The following is a 24,865-nucleotide window of genomic DNA, read 5'->3' as shown; positions in this document are numbered from 1 at the left end:
TGGAAGGATGCAACTGTTATTAGTAGAGCAGGGAAGGCCACTGGACAGTATAAACATTGGTTGAATGTACAGCATTCAGGGGAGGAAGTTAAGACAATGGATTGGGGAAAAAAAGTTCAAAAATGGAGGGCACAGAAACGCAGTGCCAGTTCAGATAGTACATCGGATAGTGAACAGGTTCGCAGGAAAAGGTCGAGAACTATTGAAAGGACATCCCGCTATAGAAGAGAAAGATCAAGCAGTAGCAGTACAGAACGAGATACCAGGCAGGAAAGGGGACGTAGTTTATCAAGATCTCGGAACAGGAGTAAGACTACGAATACTAATAGAAGTAGAAGCCCACATGCACGTGAGATTTTGGTGGCTTCAAATAAATTAGATGAAAAAGTTATCAAATATGCTAAACAGCAAGAATTGCATAGTTGGAGTGAATTTGGGGTATACACAGAAGTACCGGATAGGGGACAAAAAGCTCTATCCCACAGATGGATTTGTACAGAAAAGGTTCTTCCAGATGGAACTTATGAGGCAAAGGCCAGGCTTGTGGCAAGGGGATTTGACGGAAACTTAGACGATCAGGACTTAAGGGTAGATTCACCTACAGAAAGAAAGGTTATTTTAAAGATCTTCTTGGCTCTATTAGCCACAAAGTCATGGGAATGCAAATCTATAGATATAAAAGCTGCCTTTTTGCAGGGGCATCAGCTCCAGAGAGACATTTTTCTCCGTCCTCCTAAAGAAGCAGCTTACACAGAAGGGGTACTGTGGAAGTTGAACAAATGTGTATATGGATTAAATGATGCATCTAGAGTCTGGTACTTTTCGGTGAGGTCAGTCTTGTTAAAGTTAGGCTGTTGCCAGTTGAAAGCAGATCCTGCAATGTTTTACTGGCATTATAAAGGAAATCTTGCTGGCATCTTCATGATGCATGTCGATGATTTTTTGTGGGGTGGGATTAGTGATTTTGAAGTTATTGTAATCTCTGGTTTGAGGAAAGAATTCAGTGTTGGAAGTCAGGCTTCCGGTGCATTTAAATATATTGGTTTGGAAATCGGACAGACTCAGTTAGGGGCAACTTTACGTCAGCAATCTTACTTGAAAAGCATCAGTCCAATAGCAATTAGTCATGGCCGGGTTTCACAAAAAGACGCAATGGTTTCGAAGATAGAAAAAGAGCAACTGCGAAGTTTAATTGGGCAACTGAACTGGTTAGGAAGACAGACTAGACTGGACGTGAGTTTTGATGTTTTAGAGTTGAGTACAAAGAGGAATGATCCCAAAGTGGAAGACATAATAAGAGCAAATAAAGTGTTGGCCAAACTGAAAATGCAGGAGTGTGTTTTGAAGTTCCCGGTTTTAGGTGATCCTAGGTATTTGAAGCTCATAGTTTATAGTGATGCGTCCTATGCAAATTTATGTGATGGAGTTTCAAGCGCAGGAGGTTTTATAATTTTTCTTTTGGGGAACAATGGTAAATGTTGCCCTCTTGTGTGGGAAACAAAGAAAATAAGGAGAGTGGTCAAAAGCACTTTGGCTGCTGAGACATTAAGCTTATTGGAAGCGGTGGATCTGTTCATAGACGGAAGCTTCCCAGTTTGAAGGCGCTAGAGGAGAAATTTAATCTGCTACCACGAAATGCCTTTAAATATCTGGAAGTACGGGCCTTCCTGAAAAAACAGGTAGTGGCCTTTCCGACGGTGCCACCACTGAGGATACAGGACAGGGTGGTCTCCGGCACCTGGGTGGGGGAGGGGAGGGTGGCGGATATCTACCAGGAACTACAGGAGGCGGAGGAAACCCTGGTGGAGGAGCTCAAGGGCAAGTGGGAGGAGGAGTTAGGAAGCGGGTCTGTGGGCAGAGTTAATTCCTCCTCATCATGTGCCAGCCTCAGTCTACTTCAATTTAAGGTGGTCCACCGGGCACACACGACGGCAGCGAGAATGAGCAAGCTTTTTGGGTTCGAAGACAGTTGTATGAGGTGCAAGGGCAGCCCTGCAAACCATGTTCACATGTTTTGGGCATGCCCGGAGCTTAGAGAGTTCTCGCAAGAGTTCGCGAGGGCAATGTCCAAGGTGCTTAACACATGCGTGGTGCCGAGTCCAGAGATAGCGATCTTTGGAGTGTCAGAAGACCCGGGAGTTATGGGGGCGAAAGAGGCCGATGTCTTGGCCTTTGCCTCCCTAGTAGCCCGGAAACGGATTTTATTAATGTGGAGGGACTCGAAGCCCCGAGTGTAGAGACTTGGGTTACCGACATGGCTGGGTTTCTCAGCCACGAGAAAATAAAGTTTGCCTTAAGAGGGTCTACGCTAGGGTTCTCTCGGAGGTGGCAGCCGTTCGTCGATTTTCTCGGGGAAAATTAAAATGTCAGCAGCAATCTGTGTTTGGGGGGGGTGGGGGTGGGAGTGGTGGGTTGGAGGGAGTGAATGCTTCATTGGGATGGTGTGGGAAGACTGGGTCGCGTGGGGTAATGTCTATTTAATTGTTATTACATATTCTCTTTTTGCACTATGTTAATGTTCACTCTAGTTTGTTTTGTTATTATGGTTACTACTGTTTTATTATGAAAATTTCTGCAAAACCTTAATAAAAATACTTTTTAAAAAAAACATCATTCTATTGCAGATTGTTAAAAACAGTAACAGGACAGTTATTAGATTTACCTTTCCCGCCTTCCTTCAGTGTGCTCATAGAGTCGGTTTGCTCCACCATCGGCACAGGCACGGACAACAGCTTCAGAAACAGACAAAAGGAAAACAAAGGTGAACATAAGCAACTTTATTTTCAACTTTTGGAAACAGAAGCTATCATGCATGATTCGGGCAAATAGGAGGTCAGCAAATTTTAGCCAGAAACTATCAGTGCATTGGGTCGTTCAAATACACTATTCAAGAGTCATTGCTCATCCAATTGGTGATAAAATGTGGCAAAAAGCAAAACAGAAGGAAATCATTCAATCGTATCTTCTCCGGAATAATAAAACAAATAGGTTATCACAACCTCAACATCTGATTCAGCTCCGATAAATACTGTTATGGGTTCAGACCAGAACCCCAATCTTTTGTTAAGATGCCAGTCTTGAATCCAATTGTTATGCGTCCAAGAGTGAGAACCCCAATACAGTATTCCGGACAAGAACCCAACCTTTCACTTTGGAATATAGTGAGGAAATGTTACCTCACCACAGGAGTGATAACACTGACCAGCAGACAGCTTTTAACGTAAAATAAACTTTAATTTAAACACAGAATTAAGCACATTAGCAACAAGGGAATAGCTTACATTTACAGTTATAACATCTTATTTGCTTACTTTCTTGCACTGCCTCCACATGGATATATACATTCCAATTAAGCAAACCAACATATCTTGAATACCACTTATGGATAAAAACAACAAGGGTTTCCACTTGCTTATATTGATACATAGCCTTTTAGGGAGAGTCCTTCAAGAGCAAACCAAATCATGTCTGTCCAGCTTGGTGTTCCAGAAGCAGTGACAAACCTGGTGCCTCCCATTAATTCTGCCACTTGCAATCCAAAAGCACACCATATTCTTGTGCCTTGTTATAAAAGGTAATATTGCCCTGCAAAAATCAATCATTCTCTCCCTCTGTAATTACAGCAAAAATACTAAGTGCAATATGAAAACTTCTCACAATCATCACAATATAAATAACACAGAAGTTGTATGGCATTCAGGTGAATGATGTATACAGCTGGTTCACTGATGCTTGTTAAATGTTACTTTTCAAAGTAAAGAAAAAGGCTACAACACCAGAGAGATGGGGAAAACTAAAACCATTGGTCCCATAATATTTCTTTTTCCCTAGCAAATTCTACAAACATCTCATTCGGTATTTTCTTTAAAGTCCAAAATTCCAACCGATATGCTTCAGGGACAGGTCTGTGATTATCAAGTACTGCAACGTTAGTTGTCTCATAATCTGAAGATTGTTCTTCTGAAAGACTAGAATGCCTATCCATAGCCTTTCTGCTATCTGGATCAACTTTTTCTTCTTCCAATCGTGGATACAGTGTTATTACTTAAATTATTTCTGCTTTCTTAGCTTTCTAACTTTAACTCTTCTGCTAATGCAATTAACAGTAGCTTGGTTAACTGTTGAAAATCACACAGGATTAAATCTTCCCTTTCCAGAAAAGTCTTAGCAATTGACAAAGCCATTCTGCTTTCCAGTCAACAGAATAAAATTCACCGTGGAAATCTTATCAACATTAGCCTCAGCAAGTATCAACACTCGTGTTTGTCTGTGGATTTGAGATCCTGGATACACACCCAATTTATGTTACGATTCTTGGCCAGACCCTGGGTTGTCGGGGAGATAATGGGGGGCAATAATGTTTTGTTTAAAGTAGACAAAGTTTGTGATTCAAAACACTTACTAAGCCACAAGATTCCACGGGTTTTGAACAAACAAAAATAAGCCTCAGTACACAAGTTGTTATGGACAGGAGAAGGGTTCATTTAAACAGCACTAATTTCTCATCTCACCACCTGTCCATTTACGGAAAGGTGTTTTGATCTGTTTCCCTCTTTATTAGTGGTGGCATATTTCCATGACCTCTCAGTTTTTGTGTTATTCAAGTTTCTATTAATAGACCCACAGCAAATTAAAGATAGGATGAACTCAAAGGGTTAGTTTGCTTTCAGAAATACAAAATGTGGGAAGGAGGGTTCGCAATATCACTGCCATACTCAGACAATAAAGGGAGAGATAGAGAAAAGAAGGTTTTACAATACAGAGACAACATGGAAACTAAATATTGGTTCACTTGAGTTCAAGTGTCCAGAATCAAAGTCTAATTACGTATGCTGTCATGGAGGCTGGCGGGCCTAAAACCAATTTTGTGGAATTCATTTTGCCAGTCGTGTTGACTTTGCAAAATGAGATAGGCACGCAGAGATGAATCAGTCTTATAGGAGATGGCACAGAACTTCCAACAGAAGCAGGGTAAATGGGACATGTTGTCCAGCATGGCCAGAACTCTTCTGTGTTGCCTGCTGGTCAGATATTAAGGCAACAGACTGAGCTAGCAGTTTAGAGGATTTGTCAGCCTTTGGGTCGAACAGTTTTCTCAGCACTTTTTCCCTGCTGATTGCTTTAAGATTCCTCCTCCCATTCACCACTTTATTCTAAAGTATCTTTGGAAAGTTTTCAAAGTCTTCTACAGTGAAGACAGATACAATTTACTCAACTTAACAATTTTTTAAAATGCTAATGTACAAAATACTGAGAGTAAAGAGAAATAAATCTCCAATACAGGATATTAAAAGGAGTAGAGGAGGAAATTGTAGATTTCCTATTCAGGCTTGGGCTTAAGTGGCCAGTGACACCCATGCCACACAAGTTGCAGACAATGAGCATGTGCAACAAGACAGAATTTAACCATCTCCGGCGGATGTCTGCCAGCATTACCATCATCAAATAGCACAGTGGGCTAAACAGCTGGCTTGTAAAACAGAACAAGACCAGCAGCGCGGGTTCAATTCCCGTACCGGCCTCCCCGAACAGTCGCCGAAATGTGGCAACTAGGGGCTTTTCACAGTAACGTCACTGAAGCCTACTTGTGACAATAAGTGATTATTATTATTATTAAATACCCATTATCAACACTCTAGGAGTCACGATTGAGCAGAAACGGAACTGGACCATCCATATTGTGTGTCTACAAGCACAGCTCTGAGGCTGGAAATTCCACAGTGAATAACTCACCTCTTGACTTTCCAAAGCTTGTCCAGCATCTACAAGGCATAGTCAGGAGTGTGATGGAATGCTCCCCACTTGCCTGGATATGTGCTCCAAAACAGTGAAGAACCTCAGGACAAAGCAGCCTGTTTGATTGGTGCTATACTTTCCACCAACCCACAGTAGCAGCAGAGTGTACCATAGAGACCAAGTTTAATAGCACAAAGATAATATTAAGCTGACATTCTGAACTTTTCCAAGCTATCTTAGGACCACAAATAAATATTTGTGACTTCAACTTATTGAAGGTTTTACCTATGGATTGGTTATGTTCCGAATTAGAAAATTTGGTATGAAATAAAAATGAACTAAGTTGGGTTGAGTCCATTGTGGGGGAAATTGTACAAGGTCTACAGACGGAATTAACTCAATAGGCTAAACAACAAATTCTTCTCCCATTCCTTCTTGCGTTCAACCAAAACAGATGCAGATATATTTAGGCATTTAAATGAAGTTTTTCAGCTCTTTAACTCGCACATGCAACCCTTTCTAGTGTGATTAGGGGCATGGCTAATTCAGGTGTGCAAGTCTTTAATACTATTGTCAAAATGTCAGGACCCATAGCCTTTGCAGTATCCAGTGCCTTCAGCCTTTTCTTGATATCACGTGTAGTGAATCAAATTGGCTGAAGACTGACGTTTTTGATGAGGAGGATGAGATGGAGGAGGAGGTGGTGGCATAGTCCTTTGTCGCTGGACTAGTGATCCAGAGACCCAGGGTAATGCTCTGGGGACCCTGGTTCAAATCCCACCATGGCAGATGGTGAAATTTGAATTCAATAAAAATCTGAAATTAAAAGTCTAATGATGACCATGAAACTATTGTCAATTATAGGCACAATGGCTGGCACAGCTGCCTCAGCCAGCGACCCAGGATCAATTCCGTCCTTGAGTGACTGTCTGTGTGGAGGGTGCTCTGGTTTCTCCCACAGTCCAAAGATGTGCAGGTTAGGTGAATTGCCCATTAGTGCTCAAAGGCATTGTCAGGAGTGTGATGGAATACTCCCCACTATTCCATTAGGTGGGGTGAGGGGGATAGGATGGGTGATGGGTCTAGGTAGGGTGCTCTTTTCGAAGAGCCAATGTGCCTCCTTCTGCACTGTAAGAATTCTATTCTAGTAAAGAATTCTATGGTTGGCGATGACATTGGAACTAGAGATTGTCCTCATGTCTGAACGGAAGGTGAGGTGCTGTTTTCCTCAACAATGCCTGTTAGTTTTGGGGTTGTAAGAAAAGTCAAATCGTGACTTTGTAGGCTTGAAGCTGGACTTTCAGCAGGTCTCAACTCCATTCTTACAGCCAGCAACTGGTCTGTATGTCTCCTCCAGAAAACGTCATCTCTGGTCTGGATAGTGTAAGAGAGAGGTCCAGTCAGTGCAAGGTTTGTGGCAGGAACTTATTTCTCCCCTGTGGAGTGATTCCTAGACCAAAATCCTTGTTCTTCATGGAAAATTCTATGCTTTGCCTTGCTTTCCTGCCATTCCATTTGTACTTACTGTTGCTGTTGCATAAGCTCTTTAGTTTCAGAGGTTTCAACAGAACAAATGCAGAACATAGTTACCTTTTCATCATTAGTAATGCAGGAGAGGTTTTGGTGGTTGAATGTGTAGTCTTCCTATACACCAGTAGGAATTGGTTAAGTCATTTGATCAGCGAATCTGGTTTCCTAGTTGCCTTCAAGGTATGTTTCATAGTTTGAACGAAACATTCTGCTAGTCCATTAGTAGCAAGGTGGTACAATGCAGACATAGTAATGAAATGAAATGAAATGAAAATCGCTTATTGTCACAAGTAGACTTCAAATGAAGTTACTGTGAAAAGCCCCTAGTCGCCACATTCCGGCACCTGTTCGGGGAGGCTGGTACGGGAATTTAACCATGCTGCTGGCTTGCCTTGGTCTGCTTTAAAAGCCAGCGATTTAGCCCAGTGTGCTAACCAGCCCCTATATTCACCATTCTCTTGTAAGAAACTTTCGAATTCTTGAAACAAATTGAGGTCCATTGTTGCTTGCCATTTGTTCAAGAAATCCAAATGGATGAAACACTTTGCCTAGCTTCTCAATAGTCTTCTTCAACAAGGTAGATTTAATCACAGCAACCTCTGGTTGCTTGGTGTGAGCATCGGCCATTACCAAGAATATGTCCTTTAAAGATCCTGCAAAATCCACATGCACGTGTTGCCAAACCTCTTCAGGCCATTCCCATGGATACAGCATTGCAAAGGGTGGCAGGTTTCGTACCGTCGCACAGGAAGACCATGTTCTAGCTTTCCCTTCAATTTCCGTGTCTAGTCCAGGCCACCAGATATAACTTCTCACTATTTCCTACATGCATATGACTCCAGATGGCCTGTATGTAGCTTTTCCAACACCTGTTTCCTCAATGGTGGCGGAGTAATCACTCTGAGTCCCCATAGAAGATATCTTGACTGTACTGACAACTTCAGTTTGCTGGAGTAGTCGGGGTTTAGGTCAGGTGCTAGTTCCAAAGTCTTCCCTTGGAATACCATATCCATCACTTCTGAGAGCATCAGATCACTCAGATTTTGTTTTCTCACTTGCTTAGAAGTGACTGGTGTGTTGTGTACTTGTTCCAAGTGGAAGATATTCCCATCCGCATTACTGTATAGACTCGACTGTCGGTACTTTGTTTTTAAAGAAGTATTTTTATTCAATTTTTAACATTTTAGCATTTCAAATATGCAACACAACAAAATAAAACAAACCCCCCCCCAATCCTCCAACACCGCAGTAATTCAAAACAAACGCAGCACCCCTCCCCCACCGCCCAGCAGCTGGCGGTAACCAACTCTTTAAAGTGTAATATAAACAGACCCCATCTCTGTGGAATTCCTCACTCCCTCCCCTCAAAATGAACATAACCTTCTTCAAATACAGGAACCCCATACTGAGACACAGGGCAGAGAAGCTGACCTCCATCCCAACAGGACCCACCTGACAGCAATCAGCAAGGCAAAGACTAAAACATTTGCCCTCACTCCTGTCTTCAGCTCTGGCAAATCCAACACCCCAAATATGGCCCCCAGGGGACTGGGCTCCAAATCCATGTGCAGGATCGGCAACATGCTACTGAAAAAGTAGGGGCAGTAGGGTAGCATGGTGGTTAGCATAAACGCTTCACAGCTCCAGGGTCCCAGGTTCGATTCCCGGCTGGGTCACTGTCTGTGTGGAGTCTGCACGTCCTCCCCCTGTGTGCGTGGGTTTCCTCCGGGTGCTCCGGTTTCCTCCCACAGTCCAAAGATGTGCGGGTTAGGTGGATTGGCCATACTAAATTGCCCATAGTGTCCTAATAAAAAGTAAGGTTAAGGGGGGGGTTGTTGGGTTACGGGTATAGGGTGGATACGTGGGTTTGAGTAGGGTGATCATGGCTCGGCACAACATTGAGGGCCGAAGGGCCTGTTCTGTGCCGTACTGTTCTATGTTCTATGTTCTAAGTACCTCCAGAATTTCTCCAGCTTCGGGCAGGACCAGGACATATGTCCATGCTTGGCCGGATCCCTCTCGCACCGTTCAGAAATGTCATCCATCCCCTCAAACAATCAGCTCACCCCTGACTTTATCAGATGCGCTCTGTTCTCTGTGCATAACAATCCCTCCTCCAGCGCCATACCAAGCTCCTCCTCCCACTTGGTCTTAACCCCCTCCCACGGCGCCCTATCTTCCTCCAAAATTCTCCCATAGATGGCTGAGATGACTTGATGCACTGCAATTCACATACCGATACAACCGGTCCAAGAAGACGCTATCTTCCTGGCCGTACACCCATCCCTGGAGCATCTCAACAACAAGGACTCCTATATCAGCCTCCTGTTCATTGACTACATCTCTGCCTTCAACACCATAATCTCAACCAAGCTTATATCAAAACTTCAAACCCTGGGACTTGGCTCCTCCTTCTGGATCTGGATCCTCGACTTCCTGACCCATAGTTCACAATCAGTAAGGATAAACAACAACACCTCATTCATGATAGTCCTCAATACCAGGACCCCGCAAGGTTGCTGACTTAACCCCTGACTATACTCACAAGCACACACAACTATGCGGCAAAATTTGGCTGCTACTCCACCTACAAGTTTGCTGATGACACGACCGTTGTGGGTCAGACCTCGAACAACGATGAGTCAGAGTACAGGAGGGAGGGGGAGAACCTAGTGGTGTGGTGCAACGACAAAAATCTCTCCAAGAACAAGGATTGATTATCGGTATTCAATGGTGTAAGTATGCACAGACAAAAGCAATGCCCATCTCTGCATTCAACTTGTGGCAATTGACAGAATTCCTTTGTGGTTCTAAAATGGTAGTTAATGGACAATGACCAGTCAATACTGTGAACTTTCTCCCGTATAGGAATTGATGGAATTTCTTTACTCCAAATATGATCCCAAATATTTCCCTTTCAATCTGGGCAGAGGTACTTTCAGCTATGCTCAAGGTTCAAGAAGAAGCAATGAGTTTTTCTTCACCAGATGCATGATGCGAGAGACCACCAGTCCGACACCATAAGGAGATGCATTGCAAGCTAACTGTATGTGTGACGTAGGATCAAACAGCATGAGTACTTCAGCTTTACGTAACGCATCTTAGGCTTGCGTGAAAGCATCATTGCTTTGATCCGACCACATGAACCTCTTGTGCCAGAACAAGAAGTGATGTAATTGTTACAAATCTTCAATAGTAGTTCAACAATCCCAGGAAGGAACTTAATATTCTGAGGTGCAGGCGCCTCTGTCGTGGTCTTACCCTTTGAAGGAGATTTGTGAAGGCCAGTGGCATCAATCACATGTACCAAATACTCAATGGAATACTGGAAGAACTTACACTTGTCCTTACGGACTCTCAGACCATAATCTCCGAACCTCTGGAGAGTGGCATCCAGATTTCGATCTTCCTCTTCATCTCTTCCAGTGACTAGGCTGTCATCCAAATAGCACTGTACTCCACTCAGTGCACTCAGGATCTGATCCATTGCTCTTTGAAACAATGCAAAAGCTGTTGCGATACCAAATGGCAACCTTCGGTAGAACATAGAACAGTACAGGACAGTTCAGGCACTTCGGCCCACGATGTTGTGCCTCCTATTTATCCTAATCTAAGATCAACCTAACCTACACCGCTTCAATTTACTGCTATCCATGTGTCTGCCGAAGAGTCGCTGAAATGCCCCTAATGACTCTGACACCACCACCTCCATTGGCAGTGCATTCCACGCACCCACCACTCTCTGTGGAAAGAACCTACCTCTGACATCTCCCCTATACCTTCCTCCAATCACCTTAAAATTATGTCCCCTCGTGACAGCCATTTCCACCCTGGCGAAAAGTCTCTGGTTATCCACTCTATCCATCCCTCTCATCACCTTGTACACCTCTATCAAGTAATCTCTTCATAAGAACCTTTCTTCATAAGACATGCCCTCCAGTCCAGGCAGCATCCTTGTAAATCTCCTCTGTACCCTCTCCAAAGCATCCACACCTTCCCTATAATGAGACGACAAGAACTGAACACAATATTCCAAATGCGGTCTAATCAGTGTTTTACAAAGCTGCACCAAAACCTCACGGCTCTTGAACTCAATCCCCCTGTTAATGAAAGCCAAGACACCATACACCTTCTTAACAACCCTATCAACCTGGTTGGCAACTTTGAGGGATCTATGTACATGGATCCCTGTGGTGGTATGATTTGCATAGCTGTCTGCCATTGGTGCAGAACACTGGCTTACCATTGGCCCTGGTCGGTCATGTGCCTCTCGACCGATTGGTTGAGACCAGTCATGTGACGGCTCCCCGATTGGTCGAGAGGCTGAGTTAACCCCGCATCCAGAGCGAGGTATAAATACCCAGAACGCCCGGCAGTCGTCCATTTACTGTAGTCGACCACAGGGCTAACTTCTAGCTTATTAAAGCCTAACTTTTGTACAGCAACTCATCTCGCGTTCGATTGATGGTTCATCAATCCCAAGATTCCTCTGTTTCTCCACACTTTCAAGAATCCTGCCTTTAACCCTGTATTCAGCATCCAAATTCGACCTTCCAAAATGAATCACTTCACATTTATCAAGGTTGAACTCCATCTGCCACTTCTCAGCCCAGCTCTGCATCCTGTCAATGTCCTGTTGTAAGCTGCAACAGCCCTCAACACTATCGACAACTCCCCCAACCTTCGTGTCATCGGCAAACTTACTAACTCACCCTTCTACTTCCTCATCCAAGTCATTTATCAAAACCGCAAAGAACAGAGGTCCCAGAACAGATCCCTGCAGGCCACCACTGGTCACTGACCTCCAGGCGGAATACTTTCCATCCACTACCACTTGCTGTCTTCTTTTGGCCAGCCAATTCTGTATCCAGACAGCCAAATTTCCCTGTATCCCATGCCCCCTAACTTTCTGAATGAGCCTACCATGGGGAACTTTATCAAATGCCTTACTGAAATCCATCTACACCACATCCACTGCCCGACCTTTATCAATGTGTCTCGTCACATCCACAAAGAATTCAATGAGGCTTGTGAGACATCACCTGCCCCTCACAAAGCCATACTGACTATCTTGAATCAAACTATGGTTTTCTGAATAATCAAACTTTTATGTGTCACAATCGTCAAGTTCCTGTGACTTCTTGTCTACATTCATCTGTAAGTAAGCTTGGTTCAGTTCAACTTTGCTGAATATTGGCCTCCTGCCAATCCTGCAAACAATCAATGTGCGGTAATGGTTATTGTTCAGCATATAACACTAGATTTATTGTGACCTTGAAATCCCCGCAAATCCAACGGATCTATCTTTCTTGATGTCTGGAACTACTGCCGTGGCCCATTCACTGATGTTTGACAGGTTTCAAGACTCCGGACTTCACAAACTGATCTAAATCAACTTCCACCTTTGGCCGAATAGTATATGGAACAGGCCTTGCCTTCAAGCATTTTGCTTGGCATTCTTCTTTTATTTTCAGTTTAACTGTAATGTCTTTTGTGCTCCCTAATTCACCACCAAACACAAATGTATGCTTCTTTAAAATTTCAGGAGGCCAGATTCTTCATTGGTCATGTTGTTTTCGGTCCAGTTCAGTTGTATCTTCTCCAGCCATATTTGACTGATCAACGTTGGATAGTTTCACTTTGCTACAAATCTGCTGTTTGCCTGTAAAGCTGCACAGCTACTTCAATGCAGCCCTTCAGTAGGACCAGTTTTCCTGTGCATTCAGCACTATCCTTAATGGCCTTAAGGGAATATGTTTAAATTTCTCCATGTAGACAGTCTATGGCACCAAAGAGACTGCTTCCCCAGTGTCACCTTCCAGCCTTGCTGCATGCCCAATCAGCAATAGAGTGACTCTGCATCAGTGCACAGTAACAGCAACAGGTAGCACATTCAGTGGTAATTCCGCCTCTGACTGTGAGTCACTTTGTTTTCCTTGACCCTTTTGTGGGACATTCCTCCTTTAATTTTGTATAAATGCTGCCTTGGTTTGTTCTTGCTTCTTATTTTTACTTAGAGATTGCTTTGTCTTCCGGCAGGCACACTCTGTTTCCTTGGTTTCCACAGCTTTAACATATCATGTCTTTATACAAACATTCAGCAGCAGAAAGCTTTGCACATCTCAAGATTCTTGGGTGTCAATTCAGGAGCCATTTTGTGTATTCAAGTACACAAACTCAATCGATGAGCTCCCTTTGCAACCAGCCCCATAGAGACAGCGATTTCCATAGTCTTCTACAGAGTATGATTACTCTCAGTTCGCAAACATTTCTATAACACTTTGCTGCATAGACCACAAACCAATCTGTCCAGAATAGTGTAATTTAGCACATCTCTGAACTCTCAATATTCTGCAAGTCTTTGAAGCACAGCCAAGAATTGCACAATTTACTCCCCCTCTTGGTTTCTTTTCTGGAATCTAAACCAACAGTTTCGGTGAAAAATGTGCTTGCAAGGTATCTACAATCTGTTTGAATGTCTTAATGTCTGACTTCTCAGGTTGCACTAAACTACAGAGGAGATTAAAAATTTATCTCCCCTCCTCCCCCCCACCCTCCCATCATACTCAGGGAAGGGGGCACCATAATATCTTCAGCTATTTTATTGACGTGCACAAAATAGTCAACATACTCAGTATAAGAGATCAATCATTCCACATTTTTGTCAAAAGGGGCCATGATGCCGAAAACCCCGCCATTTTTCTACTATTGGAAGTTTCCTGTATGTAATAATAATAACAATAATAATAATAATAATAATAATAATAATAATAATCGCTTATTGTCACAAGTAGGCTTCAATGAAGTTACTGTGAAAAGCCCCTGTACACTCTGCAACCGCCTTTTCAGCAGTTACCTTGATTTCCTCACACAGAAGGCAACAACCAGAGTTTCAGCCTCTTATTCATCACAGATTGCTGTATTATCTGTGCGACAGGCAGATTACTGTTAGTTCTCCATAGCAAGTATCACGTCGGGTGAAACGGTTTCCTTTCTAATTTTTCTTTTTTCCAAACTTTCTCCATAAATTTCTTCTTCTCGGATGGCTCGCCATGATGCAATTGTAGTCCTCGTCGACAGTTTTTTATGTTCTGTTTAATATTAGGGAGCACGGAGGTTTAAAACAACTGAGCTTTATTTACAATGTGTTATCTCTTACATGGCTGTTCTCTTTCTCTTTCCCGCGCGCTAGGACTTAGGTTCACATCGGATGAATACATTAATGTAACAAAGCTTCACTAGAGCAAATAAAAATGAATGCAAATACATAACAAAAGCTTTTTCCCTTAAAAGGGCCTCCAGGTGCTAAGCAACGCCCGCATGCATATGCCTTTTATTTATTCTTCAAGCCGTAACCCTCTCTAAGCACAATAGAATCACAGATAAAACTGAAACCAATACCCACACATACAATCTTTGTCCAGCATGAATCTAATTATAGATTTTACCCTTCCAGGCACAGAAACATTAAACTAAACACACTTCAAACTGTATATTATTTCTAATATGTACCAATACAAATATAAATCACTTAAAACTACCTTTGTTTTCCGAACAGTGTAGAATTCTCTCAGTGTGGAATTCTCCCAAGTCCCCGCCAGCAATTTTGAGTGCTGCCACGTGGGGCTGCCATGGTAGCCCCAAACCCAGTTTTACATTGATGTGAATTTACAGAGGATATTTCGCTGGTGCCTGCCATGTTGGGTCAGAAAACCCACCAGAGGCCAGCGTGAAACTTATTTGCATCCCTATAATGGGATGCAGATGAAGGGCCGACCGATGCTCCAGCCCCGTCCATGCCAAAACCTCTACAATGCTGGCAGGAAAGCAGGCCTGTGTGAAACACGTTTCGAAAAACGTTGTGGGCAGATGTCGGGACTCACCTGAACAATGGCTGAGGCTGCCTCCAGAGTTCAAGGACGGAGGCAGCCCGTAACTCTGGAGCACCACCGAAGTGGGCCAGGGGAGCAGGAGAAGCTTCCAGATTTGGTGGTGAAGGGTGTCCACCTTCCAGCCTCAGAAAGATGCTGGATATCTATCTTCATTCTCAGAAGGTCCATCTTCTGGTCTCAGAGTGCTCCCGGAGAACCATCTTAATTTTCAAGAGCTCCACCTTGTTTCTTCAATAGTAGGTCAGTGATATTGAGTGCCTGTTCATTTTGGCACCCAGTTAGGAAGGTGGACTATATGCCATCCAGGCCTGCTCCACACTGACGTGCCGCAAAACACCTGGGTGCATAATTCGTGAGTTCAGTGTGGGAGGATTTGGCTGTTTTCTCACCAGCCTCCGCAGCAGGAAACACTCCATGTTACCCACCCCCCACAAACAGGATTTAGACTCAGAATGTGAGAATGTGTGGTTAGCTTGCTGTCTCCATTGTAGGTCCAATAAACTGTATCCCCAACCATAACTGTGTTCTGATTTCATGTCTCCCTCCTCAATGAACTTCCTGAACTGCAAATCTCAGTCCACAGGTGGAGCTAACAACAGAGAGTGAGAGAGAGAGAGAGAAAGAGAAGCAGTGTCCATGATGATTGCAGTAAATATTCAGGAAAATGGTTCCAGGGATGAGCAACGTCAGCTATGTAGATAGATGGGAGAAGTTTGGACATTTTCCCTTGGAGAAGGGAAGGTTGAGAGGAGATCTGATAGAGATTTACAAAATCATGAGAAATCCAGACAGGTAAAACAAGGAGAAACTCTTCCCAATTGCAGAAGTATTGAGAGGGCACAGATTTAAGGTCATTGGCAAATGGTAAGCAGTTAAACATGAGGAAATGTTTTTTCATGCAGCAAATGCTTGGGAATTGGAATGCACTGCCTGAAAGTGTGATGAGCCAAGCTCAATCAAGGCATTTAAAAGGGAATCGGGTTATCTGAAAGGGGACAAGGTATTTTGCTCCTTCAGAAAATCAACACTGGCACGAGGGGTCAAACGGCGTCCTTCTGCGCTGTAGCCATACTGTGATTCTGCGATGCTCCATATATTTTTCTTGTGCTGAGACCACACCCTGTAAGCACTCACCACCTTCCCCTGGCCATTTGTAACAAGCCCACTAAACAAATATTCCTCTCTACTCAACTTGAGATACAAATTATATCATATGCAGTCACATGATTTCCCCCCTCAATGAAAACGTGACTAGCTATTCCATGGCTTAGGCTGAAAACTGCAAAACAAGTGTGTTAAACAGTAACTGAATGAGCGAACAGAAACAATCAACGACAGTTGATCCAGGCTTGACAATCCCTTTCATCATGCAGAAAATAACAAATAGTTACTATATCAGTCGCCAGTGTAAAATAGATAAGAAAAGTTTTTGATCATTAACCTTTACACCGAAGGAGGGGCAATATTGCTGAACGTGCATTAACTTTTGCACTATTTTACAAATAACTATGGCACTGGTTAACTTCCGTATTAGCTAGTTACAAAACAACTTTTATCTATACCTTTGCTCCACAGGCGTTGAAATTGGTCACTGTCCATAGGTTGATTGAGAATTAACAGACAATGTTTTAGTTTCCCTGAAACAAAAAGGGCAATGTTAACCAGGCAAGTGTACAGGTATACTGAAGGAATTATGTTTTAATCAATTATGAAACAAGTGTAATTTTGTTCACCCTTTTTATCTTACACATTTACCTGAGGCAATGATTCAATTCTCTTTCTTTTCCCATCTTAATGATCTCCTCCTAACCAAACTTTAAATCTAGTAATAAAGTTAAAATCCATATACAAATCATGTGCATGGCATTTGTTCCTATATACCTGGCTTAAAAAGAGGGCGAGGAAGAAAAAACAGTAGTTCTCATTTACAAGCAGATTTTCTGAAACACCCAAAAGAAATTGAAATCACTCTGTAACAGCGGAACCAACAATAAATTCATGAACTTCAACATGAAAACATTTATTCCAGCATACTTTGCTCTGTTGCTGGTCCGTGAAATAGAGCAGAAAATGTGCAGACCTGCTAACACAAACATTTTTGTGTATTGTCGTTTCTGTAACTACTTCAGGAAGCCAAACAGCAAACTGATTCCATCTGGAAGCGTATCACATTGATAGGTTGTTAGAAAATCTTCAGAGATGTCAAACTAGATATTCTTCCAAAATAAACATTTAGAAGTACAAACTCAGGTTTTTGCCAGCTTTTTAGATTTAAAATGTAATTCAAAGGTTTTCCCAGTTCTAGGTGTATAATCTTAAACTGAACACGGAGCATCCAAATATTTTCATGCAACTTGGATGTATTGATCCTTGCAATGGGTTACAAACTCTAAAAATGCCAAAATATTTCTATTCTCAAGTTCCAACTTCAATAAATACTCTTAACAGTTTAAATCAGTTCAAAAGTAAAAACATGACTCAAACTTAAAGCTGGATAGGCATGCAGCAAAGACATTGGTCAAAGATGCTTGATAGGTCTACAAAGACTAGATAGTGCTCAAGGTCTTTTGGTTCTGAACAACAGTGGATTGTGGATAGCATTGACAATAAGAGAAAAACAATCCCAGATGCTCTATTTTAAAGACCGATTTTAAAACAAAAGGAGCGCTGTCATTACTTAAACATTCATAGTCAGGAAAGTTCCATACATTCACATACTGTTAAACAAACTGAAGTGCCAGCAGCTTTTAAGTCTCTTTTCACTCAGTAATTCTTCCACTTGTGGTTTGTATTTGCTGGCATAGAAACTGGCCGCATTGAGCTTCAGGGTCAGTTTCAATGTTTTTTTTCTCTGGTAGTTTTTTATGCCGAATGCCACCAACATTGTGTACAAACAGAGGCTGCATTGTACATCAACTGCTTGCCTAATCTAACTTGATTTTTGCCCTGAGTTGTGTTTCTGGATTCATTCTATCATCTTTTGATATCAGCCCCAATCCATATGACTCAAAAATAATACTCAGACTCAAAATTTCTCAACCTCGGCCCTCTCAGCCAACCCGCAGGCCACAGGGATTAAGGTAACTGGGGTACTTTGTCTGTTTGTTGAAGAATCCTTCTCTCAAATTCAAACCCTGTCCAGAAATTCTTGGTGGAAGCAGGAATGCCAGTGATATTTAAAGACATACTCAGCTGCATTCAGTTAAGTCAGTCACTGGACCCAAAGACTTCAAAGCTCTATTTTCACTTTGGCTGAGATAGTTCTCGGACTAATGGAAATTTTGTATCAGAAGAATTGGCACTTTGCTGAAGGCGGCAGTTGGTCCTTGTTTCTTGAAAAATGATATGGTACGCAAACAAAAACAAGACTGCAGAGGTCTACAACTGCCAGCAAACAATGCCAAAAGCGGGTAGGGTGAACAGGGCCTTAAGATCATGCAGAACTTGTGCAACAGTAATCCACATCTCAACTTCAGTGAAGAGCAGTGTGTCCGGCCAACTCCACTTCAGATAATATTTCATAACTCTCAACAAAGATACATTTCATTCCGAAAGAAAGCCCTTGAAGGATAAACCATCCGTGGCTAACTAAAGAAGCTGGAATGAAAAGATACACAATACAGCCACCCCCGCAACCTCTGGGTCCTGTTCTTCGAAGGTGGTGGGGATCCTTATGTCCAGCACCCCGCTGCCAGTCTGAGCCTCCTGCCAATGGTTGTGGGACAGCTTCTCCTGCAGAGACACAGAATGGGCATTGGTAGCCGCATGTGTGGTTCACAGTGGTGTTGGGGGGAGGGGGGGGTGCTGAACGATGGATTGGGGGGGTTGAAGTAAGGATTGGGGGGCTGAAATTAAGGTTGGCAGGCTAAAGGGAGGGTTGAGGAGCGGGCCTGGGGTGGGAACGTTTCGAGGACGTGTGGCCCGGAGTAATTCATTGACTTTCTTGTGGCACTGGAGGCCTGTCCTACTGCCCAAGCTGATGGCCACTGAAACTTCATCCCAGGCAGCACTGGTTTCGCTGTGGCTCACCCTCCGGGGCCCTTGGGGGTGGGGGGGCAGGATATTCCTCCTGGCCTCAACTGTTTGCCTCTCCAAATTTTGGGACCAGTTGTCGCAACGCTATGACTGTGAGGTGAGTGGGGTTGACTGTGAGCTGAGTGGGTTTGACTGTGCAGTGCTATTTAAGTGCTGCTTGACATTGTTAGTGGGGGCCTGGCGAGCCTTCATTTGCAGCGTGAAGCCCGGGGAGCAATTAACGTTGAATAACGTTGCCGACCTAGCTGGGCTGAGTGATGGGAAGTTCATGGCAGTTCCAGCTCGCTACCACACTTAGAAATGTTTCCGGAGATTCGCACCCATATCATAGATGCTAAAAATTTGTAGAATTCTCAAAATCTTACAGTATGAAAGGGAAATCAGGTTAGACAAATCTACTGGAGCTTTTGGAGGATGGAACAAGCTGGATAAAAGGAAACCCAGTATTTGGATTTCGAAAAGGCATTCAATAGATTTCACAAAGGTTTGACACATAAGGTAAGAGTTCATGAAGTTTGACACACAAGGTAAGAGTTCATGGTGCTGGGGGTGATACATCATGAATAGAAGATTGGCTAACTAACAAAAAAAGAGAATCAGGTTAAATGGTCCATTTTCAGGTCGGCAGAAATCAGGGCCGGGATTCTCCCCTACCCGTCGGGGCGGGGGTGTTGCTAATTGTATTTTTACTTAATTGCTCTGTTTTATAACCTTTGCTCTAGAGTCGCCAGGTATCTTTATGATACCACCACGAGGTTCAAAGCCAAGTGCTGATCAATAACACAATACACCAGTTAGTAAGTTTCAAATCAAAACACATTTATTATACACAGTCAATCTTTACTCATGCATACAACTCTACTTACTAGACTATCTCTAACATTAAAAGGCCTATACTTAGCTTTGGAAATGGCCCACCAGGTCAGGGGAACAATGGCCTTTCGTTCGATTCTGAGGCTGCAGGCTTCAAAGCTGGTATGGACTAGTAGCTAGGAGCGCCTATCACGTAACGTGCATTGACTGGAGACTTATTTGGTTTGTGCAGCTGCTAGGCAAGTCTCTCCTTGTTGAGAGTCACGGTCAAGAGTTCTTTGAGAGCTGCCAAGAAGATCAAACTGAACTTGGGGACTCTATTTTATAGTCCCCAGGGGTTTCGCACCCTTTTGGGCGGACCCCGGACATGGTCCCAATCAATTGGACCAAGTCCCAATCGCTTGAATCGATTTCTCCAATACTGGAGCTGTTCCCTGATCGCTGGGTGGTTCCTATGTGTCCGTTGACCTTCCTTTGTCCTGGCTCCCGCTGGCGCCGGGGAGTCTGGTTTGGTCCCGATTGCTTTAATGTTTCCAATTGTTCCTGGGGATTGCTCATTAATATTCAGATGGTTGCTGGTTTTCAGTTCTGTCTGGGTTTTCTGCAAGTCTTAATACACAGGAAACCTTGCACCTGCTCGTTTCCCTGTGCCTGACCACTTTTCCCTGTGTTCTTTGCGGGCATCCTTTTTGGCATCGGGAAGTGGCCAACCCAGGTGGCTACAGGGGGTCCCGGCATGTTGGAGTTGCGTGAACCACTCCGGCGTCGGGCCGGCCAAAAGGTGCGGAGAGGGGCCAAGCCCTCACATTGAGGGGCTAGGCCCGCGCCGGAGTGGTTCCCGCTCCGCCGGCTGGCGTGAATGGCCTTTGGCGTCACGCCAGCCGGGGTCGAAAGGACTTCGCTGGCCGGCGTAAGTCCGCACAGCCGGAGCGTCAGCGGCTGCTGACATCAACCCCGCGCATGCGCAGTGGAGGGGGTCTCTTCCGCCTCCGCCATGGTGAAGACCATGGCGAGGCTGGGAGAAAAAGAATGCCCCCACGGCACAAGCCCGCCCGCCGATTGGTGGGCCCCGATGCGGGCCAGGCCACTGTGGGGGCACCCCCCAGGGTCAGATCGCCCGCCCACACCCCCCCCCAAGGACCCCGGCGCCCACCCCGCCGCAAATCCCGCCGGTCAGGTAGATGTTTTGATTCCCGCCGGCGAGAGAGGCTTGTCAGTGGCTGGACTTCGGCCCATTGCGGGCCGGAGAGTCGCCGCGGGGGGCCCGCCGACCGGCGCGGCGCGATTCCCACCCCCGCCGAATCTCGGGTGGCAGAGAATTCGGAACATGGCGGGCGCGGGATTGACGCCGGCCCTGGGCGATTCTCCGACCCGGCGGGGGGGTCGGAGAATCCCGCCCCAGATTTCTGCGGTACCCCAAATATTGGGCTAGCACAGAAATCAGTGCTGGAGTCTCAAATATTTACATTCTATATTAATGAACTGACTGCCTTGTAGCCAAGCTTTCTGACAATGCAAAGTTAAAAGAGAAAGCAAGTTGTGAGGACACAGAGTCGACAAAGGGATATAGATAGGTTAAGTGAGTGGGAACAAAAATGTGAAGATGGTGTCTAACATGAGAAAATGTGAGGTTATCCATTTTTGTTTGGAAGAATAGAAAAGTTGACTTCTTTAAATGGAGTGAGACTACAGAATGCAGAGATATAGCATACATGCATTGCAAGAAGTTAGTATGCAGGTACAACAAGTAATTAGGAATGCAAATGGCATATTGGCCTTTATTGCAAAAAAGGATGGATTGTCTTGGAGAGATGCATCTGTTCCAGAGAGGTCAAATTAAATAAGTTTTACCCTTGTGTTAATTCACTCAGTAGCTACCCTAGACCCAGTCTGTCAGGTATATCCTTCAGGGCTCAGCCAGCTCCATCAGAAGTGGTGCTTACAAACACTCTCGACGATAGATATTGAAGTCCTCCACCCAGGGAACATTCTGTGTGCTCAATATGGAGGAATACTGATTAATCAGCTGAGAATGGTATGTAGCCTGAGAATGGTATGAGGCAGAAATCCTAGATTTCCTGGACTTAATGCCATATTCTGTGCTGTTTTGCATATTCTGAGATCCCTTGGAGATGCTTCCCCAGTGGCAACAACATGGGAATTGGAGGACTTCAAAAAGCTCACTTGAGATTTGATTTAATTTGATTGATTTAATTTACTTGATTAGATTTGTCACGTATTAGTATACAGTGAAAAGTATTGTTTCTTGCATGCTGTACAAACAATGCATACCGTACATAGGGGAGGAAGGAGAGACTGCAGAATATGTTATAATTATAGCAAGGTGTAGAGAAAAGATCAACTTAATATGAGGTAGGTCCTTTCAAAAGTCTGATTTCAGCCGGGAAGAAGCTGTTCTTGAGTCGGTTGACGTGACCTCAAACTTTGGTATCTTTTTCCTGACGGATGAAGATGGAAGAGAGTATGTCCGGGGTGCGTGGGGTCCTTAATAATGCTGGCTGCCTTTCTGGGAATTGTAGACAGAGTCAATGGATGGGAGGCTGGTTTGCGTGATGGATTGGGCTACATTCACGACCTTCTGTAATTTCCTGCGGGCTTGGGCAGAGCAGGATCCATACAAAGCTGTGATACAACCAGAAAGAATGCTTTCTATGGTGCATCTGTAGAAGTTGGTGAGAGTCGTAGCTGACATGCCAAATTTCCTTAGCCTTCTGAGAAAGTAGAGTCGTTGGTGGGCTTTCTTAACTGAAGTGTCGGCATGGGAGGACCAGGACAGGTTGCTGGTGATCTGGACACCTAAAAACTTGAAGCTCTCGACCCTTTCTACTTCGTTCCCATTGATGTAGACAGGGGCATGTTCTCCACTACGCTTCCTGAAGTCGATGACAATCTCCTTCGTTTTGTTGACATTGAAGGAGAGATTATTGTCTTCGCACCAGTTCACCAGATTCTCTATCTTATTCCTGTACTCGGTCTTGTCATTGTTTGAAATCCGACCCACTACTGTGGTGTCATCAGCAAATATGAAAATCGAGTTGGAGGGGAATTTGGCCACACAGTCATTGGTGTTTAAGGAGTATAGCAGGGGGCTGAGGACACAGCCTTGTGGGGCACCGGTGTTGAGGATGATCGTAGAGAAGGTGTTGTTGCCTATCCTTACTGATTGTGGCCTGTGGGTTAGAAAGTTCAGGATCCAGTCGCAGAGGGAGGAGCCGAGGCCAAGGCCATGGAGTTTGGAGATGAGTTTTGTAGGAATGATGTTGTTGAAGGCTGAGATGTCATCGATAAATAGGAGTCTGACATAAGTGTCTTTGTTATCTAGGTGTTCCAGGGTAGAGTGCAGGGCCATGGAGGTGGCGTCTGCTGTGGACCTGTTGCAGTGGTAGGTGAACTGTAGTGGATCAAGGCAATCTGGGAGGCTGGAGTTGATTCGTGCCATGACTAACCTTTCGAAGCACTTCACGATGATGGATGTCAGAGCCACTGGACGATAGTCATTAAAGCACGCTGCTTGACTTTCTTTTGGTACAGGGATGATGGTCATCTTCTTGAAGCAGATAGGGAACTCAAGATTGTTGTAAAGAGAGCTTGAAGATGTCTGCGAATACGCCCGCCAGCTGATCTGCGTAAGACCCGAGTGCCCGTCCGGGTACCCCATCCGGGCCAGTGGCTTTCTGCAAGTTGACCGCTGAGAAGGCTGCTCTGACGTCTGCAATGGGAGTCTCAGATACAAGTTCATCTGAGGCTTCTGTTGTGGAGGCCCTGCTCTCGCTGACCTCTTGTTCAAAGCACGCATAGAATGCGTTGAGCTCATCAGGGAGGGGTGCATTGGAGCCTGTGATTTTACATCCCTTCATCTTGTAGATGGCTGTGGTACGTTACCACAAGGAGGTCTGGCCTTAGAGACCCTGGCTGAAGATCGCAGCATCTTGATAACGGTTAAAGCAGCTAGACCCAGCTGGCTGCCAATATCAAAATGGACACTGGTTCCAAGGCTTGCAAAGCAAGCAGGCATGCTGTCACCCCGAGAGAGTACATCAATATATCAACTGCCACTCACAGGCTGCTGGCTTCACACTGTGCGTCGGCAGTCACTTCTCTGCATGAGAATTGGATCTATGAAGACAGGAGACTCTGGAAGCCCTTTTTGTATGATCTCTTTATTTTGGTGGGATTGTTTAATATTTCTTGGCACCACATCCAGATCCTGGGTACAATTCTCCTTGCCCTGGCTTATGTTGCCACATTTGCCTTGTTAGCAAATCGTGACTCCTTGCTGCAGCATCTTTCCTGGCATTTTGATTCTAAATTTTAGTTCAGTTGCTAACAGTGCATCTTCCCTTTAAGATGGGGGGCTTCCTTTAAATGGCATAATTGGCATCTGGTTTCCTGCCTCCCTCGCCCACCACAGAATCAGTGAGCTACCAGTGTGAGACGCACAAATAGCTTATCAAGCATATGCAGGTGATGCACATGATCCAGTGTCACATATGGTTCTCGCCATTAATTTAGATTGACTTACGTATCAGTTCCGATCCTCACCACTATCATTCCTGCTTAAATATATTGAGTCCAGGTTTAGAAAATGTAGACCTTGTAAATATGCAAGTGATTTAATTACTTGTGTTTTGTGAAAATTCCAATCCTTGGAAGGATTGAAAATGATTTGATCTTAAACGTTGCTTAGTAAAATCCTGCTCGGCATGGGTCAGCATAGGGGACCCTTTGAGGAATAGAATCCTCGTGCGGAATGGAGAGGAGAAATTTGGAGGAAAAAAAACTATTGGGCTTTTTTTCTTGCCTCTTAAATTCTATCTGTAATGAGAATATTGGTTTAA

The 24,865-nt window shown here is 44.2% G+C and overlaps 1 protein-coding gene across 3 annotated transcripts in view; it reads right to left on the bottom strand.

Annotated features, from left to right (window-relative positions):
* tpk1 (thiamin pyrophosphokinase 1) overlaps positions 1-24,865 on the bottom strand; it is a 417,730-nt gene that overhangs the window by 299,977 nt on the left and 92,888 nt on the right. For all 3 annotated transcript variants that reach the window (XM_038797789.1, XM_038797787.1, XM_038797788.1), the window contains 2 exons: positions 16,721-16,795; positions 2,663-2,732 (listed from right to left, as the gene is read on the bottom strand). In XM_038797789.1, coding sequence (XP_038653717.1) covers positions 2,663-2,732; positions 16,721-16,795 — 145 coding nt within the window. The remainder of the gene's footprint in view (positions 1-2,662; positions 2,733-16,720; positions 16,796-24,865) is intronic.

Source organism: Scyliorhinus canicula, chromosome 5 (genome assembly GCF_902713615.1).
Source record: "Scyliorhinus canicula chromosome 5, sScyCan1.1, whole genome shotgun sequence".
Classification (NCBI taxonomy): Eukaryota; Metazoa; Chordata; class Chondrichthyes; order Carcharhiniformes; family Scyliorhinidae; genus Scyliorhinus; species Scyliorhinus canicula.
The sequence above is the reverse complement of the archived record's forward strand: the minus strand, read 5'-3'. Positions and strand labels throughout refer to the sequence as shown.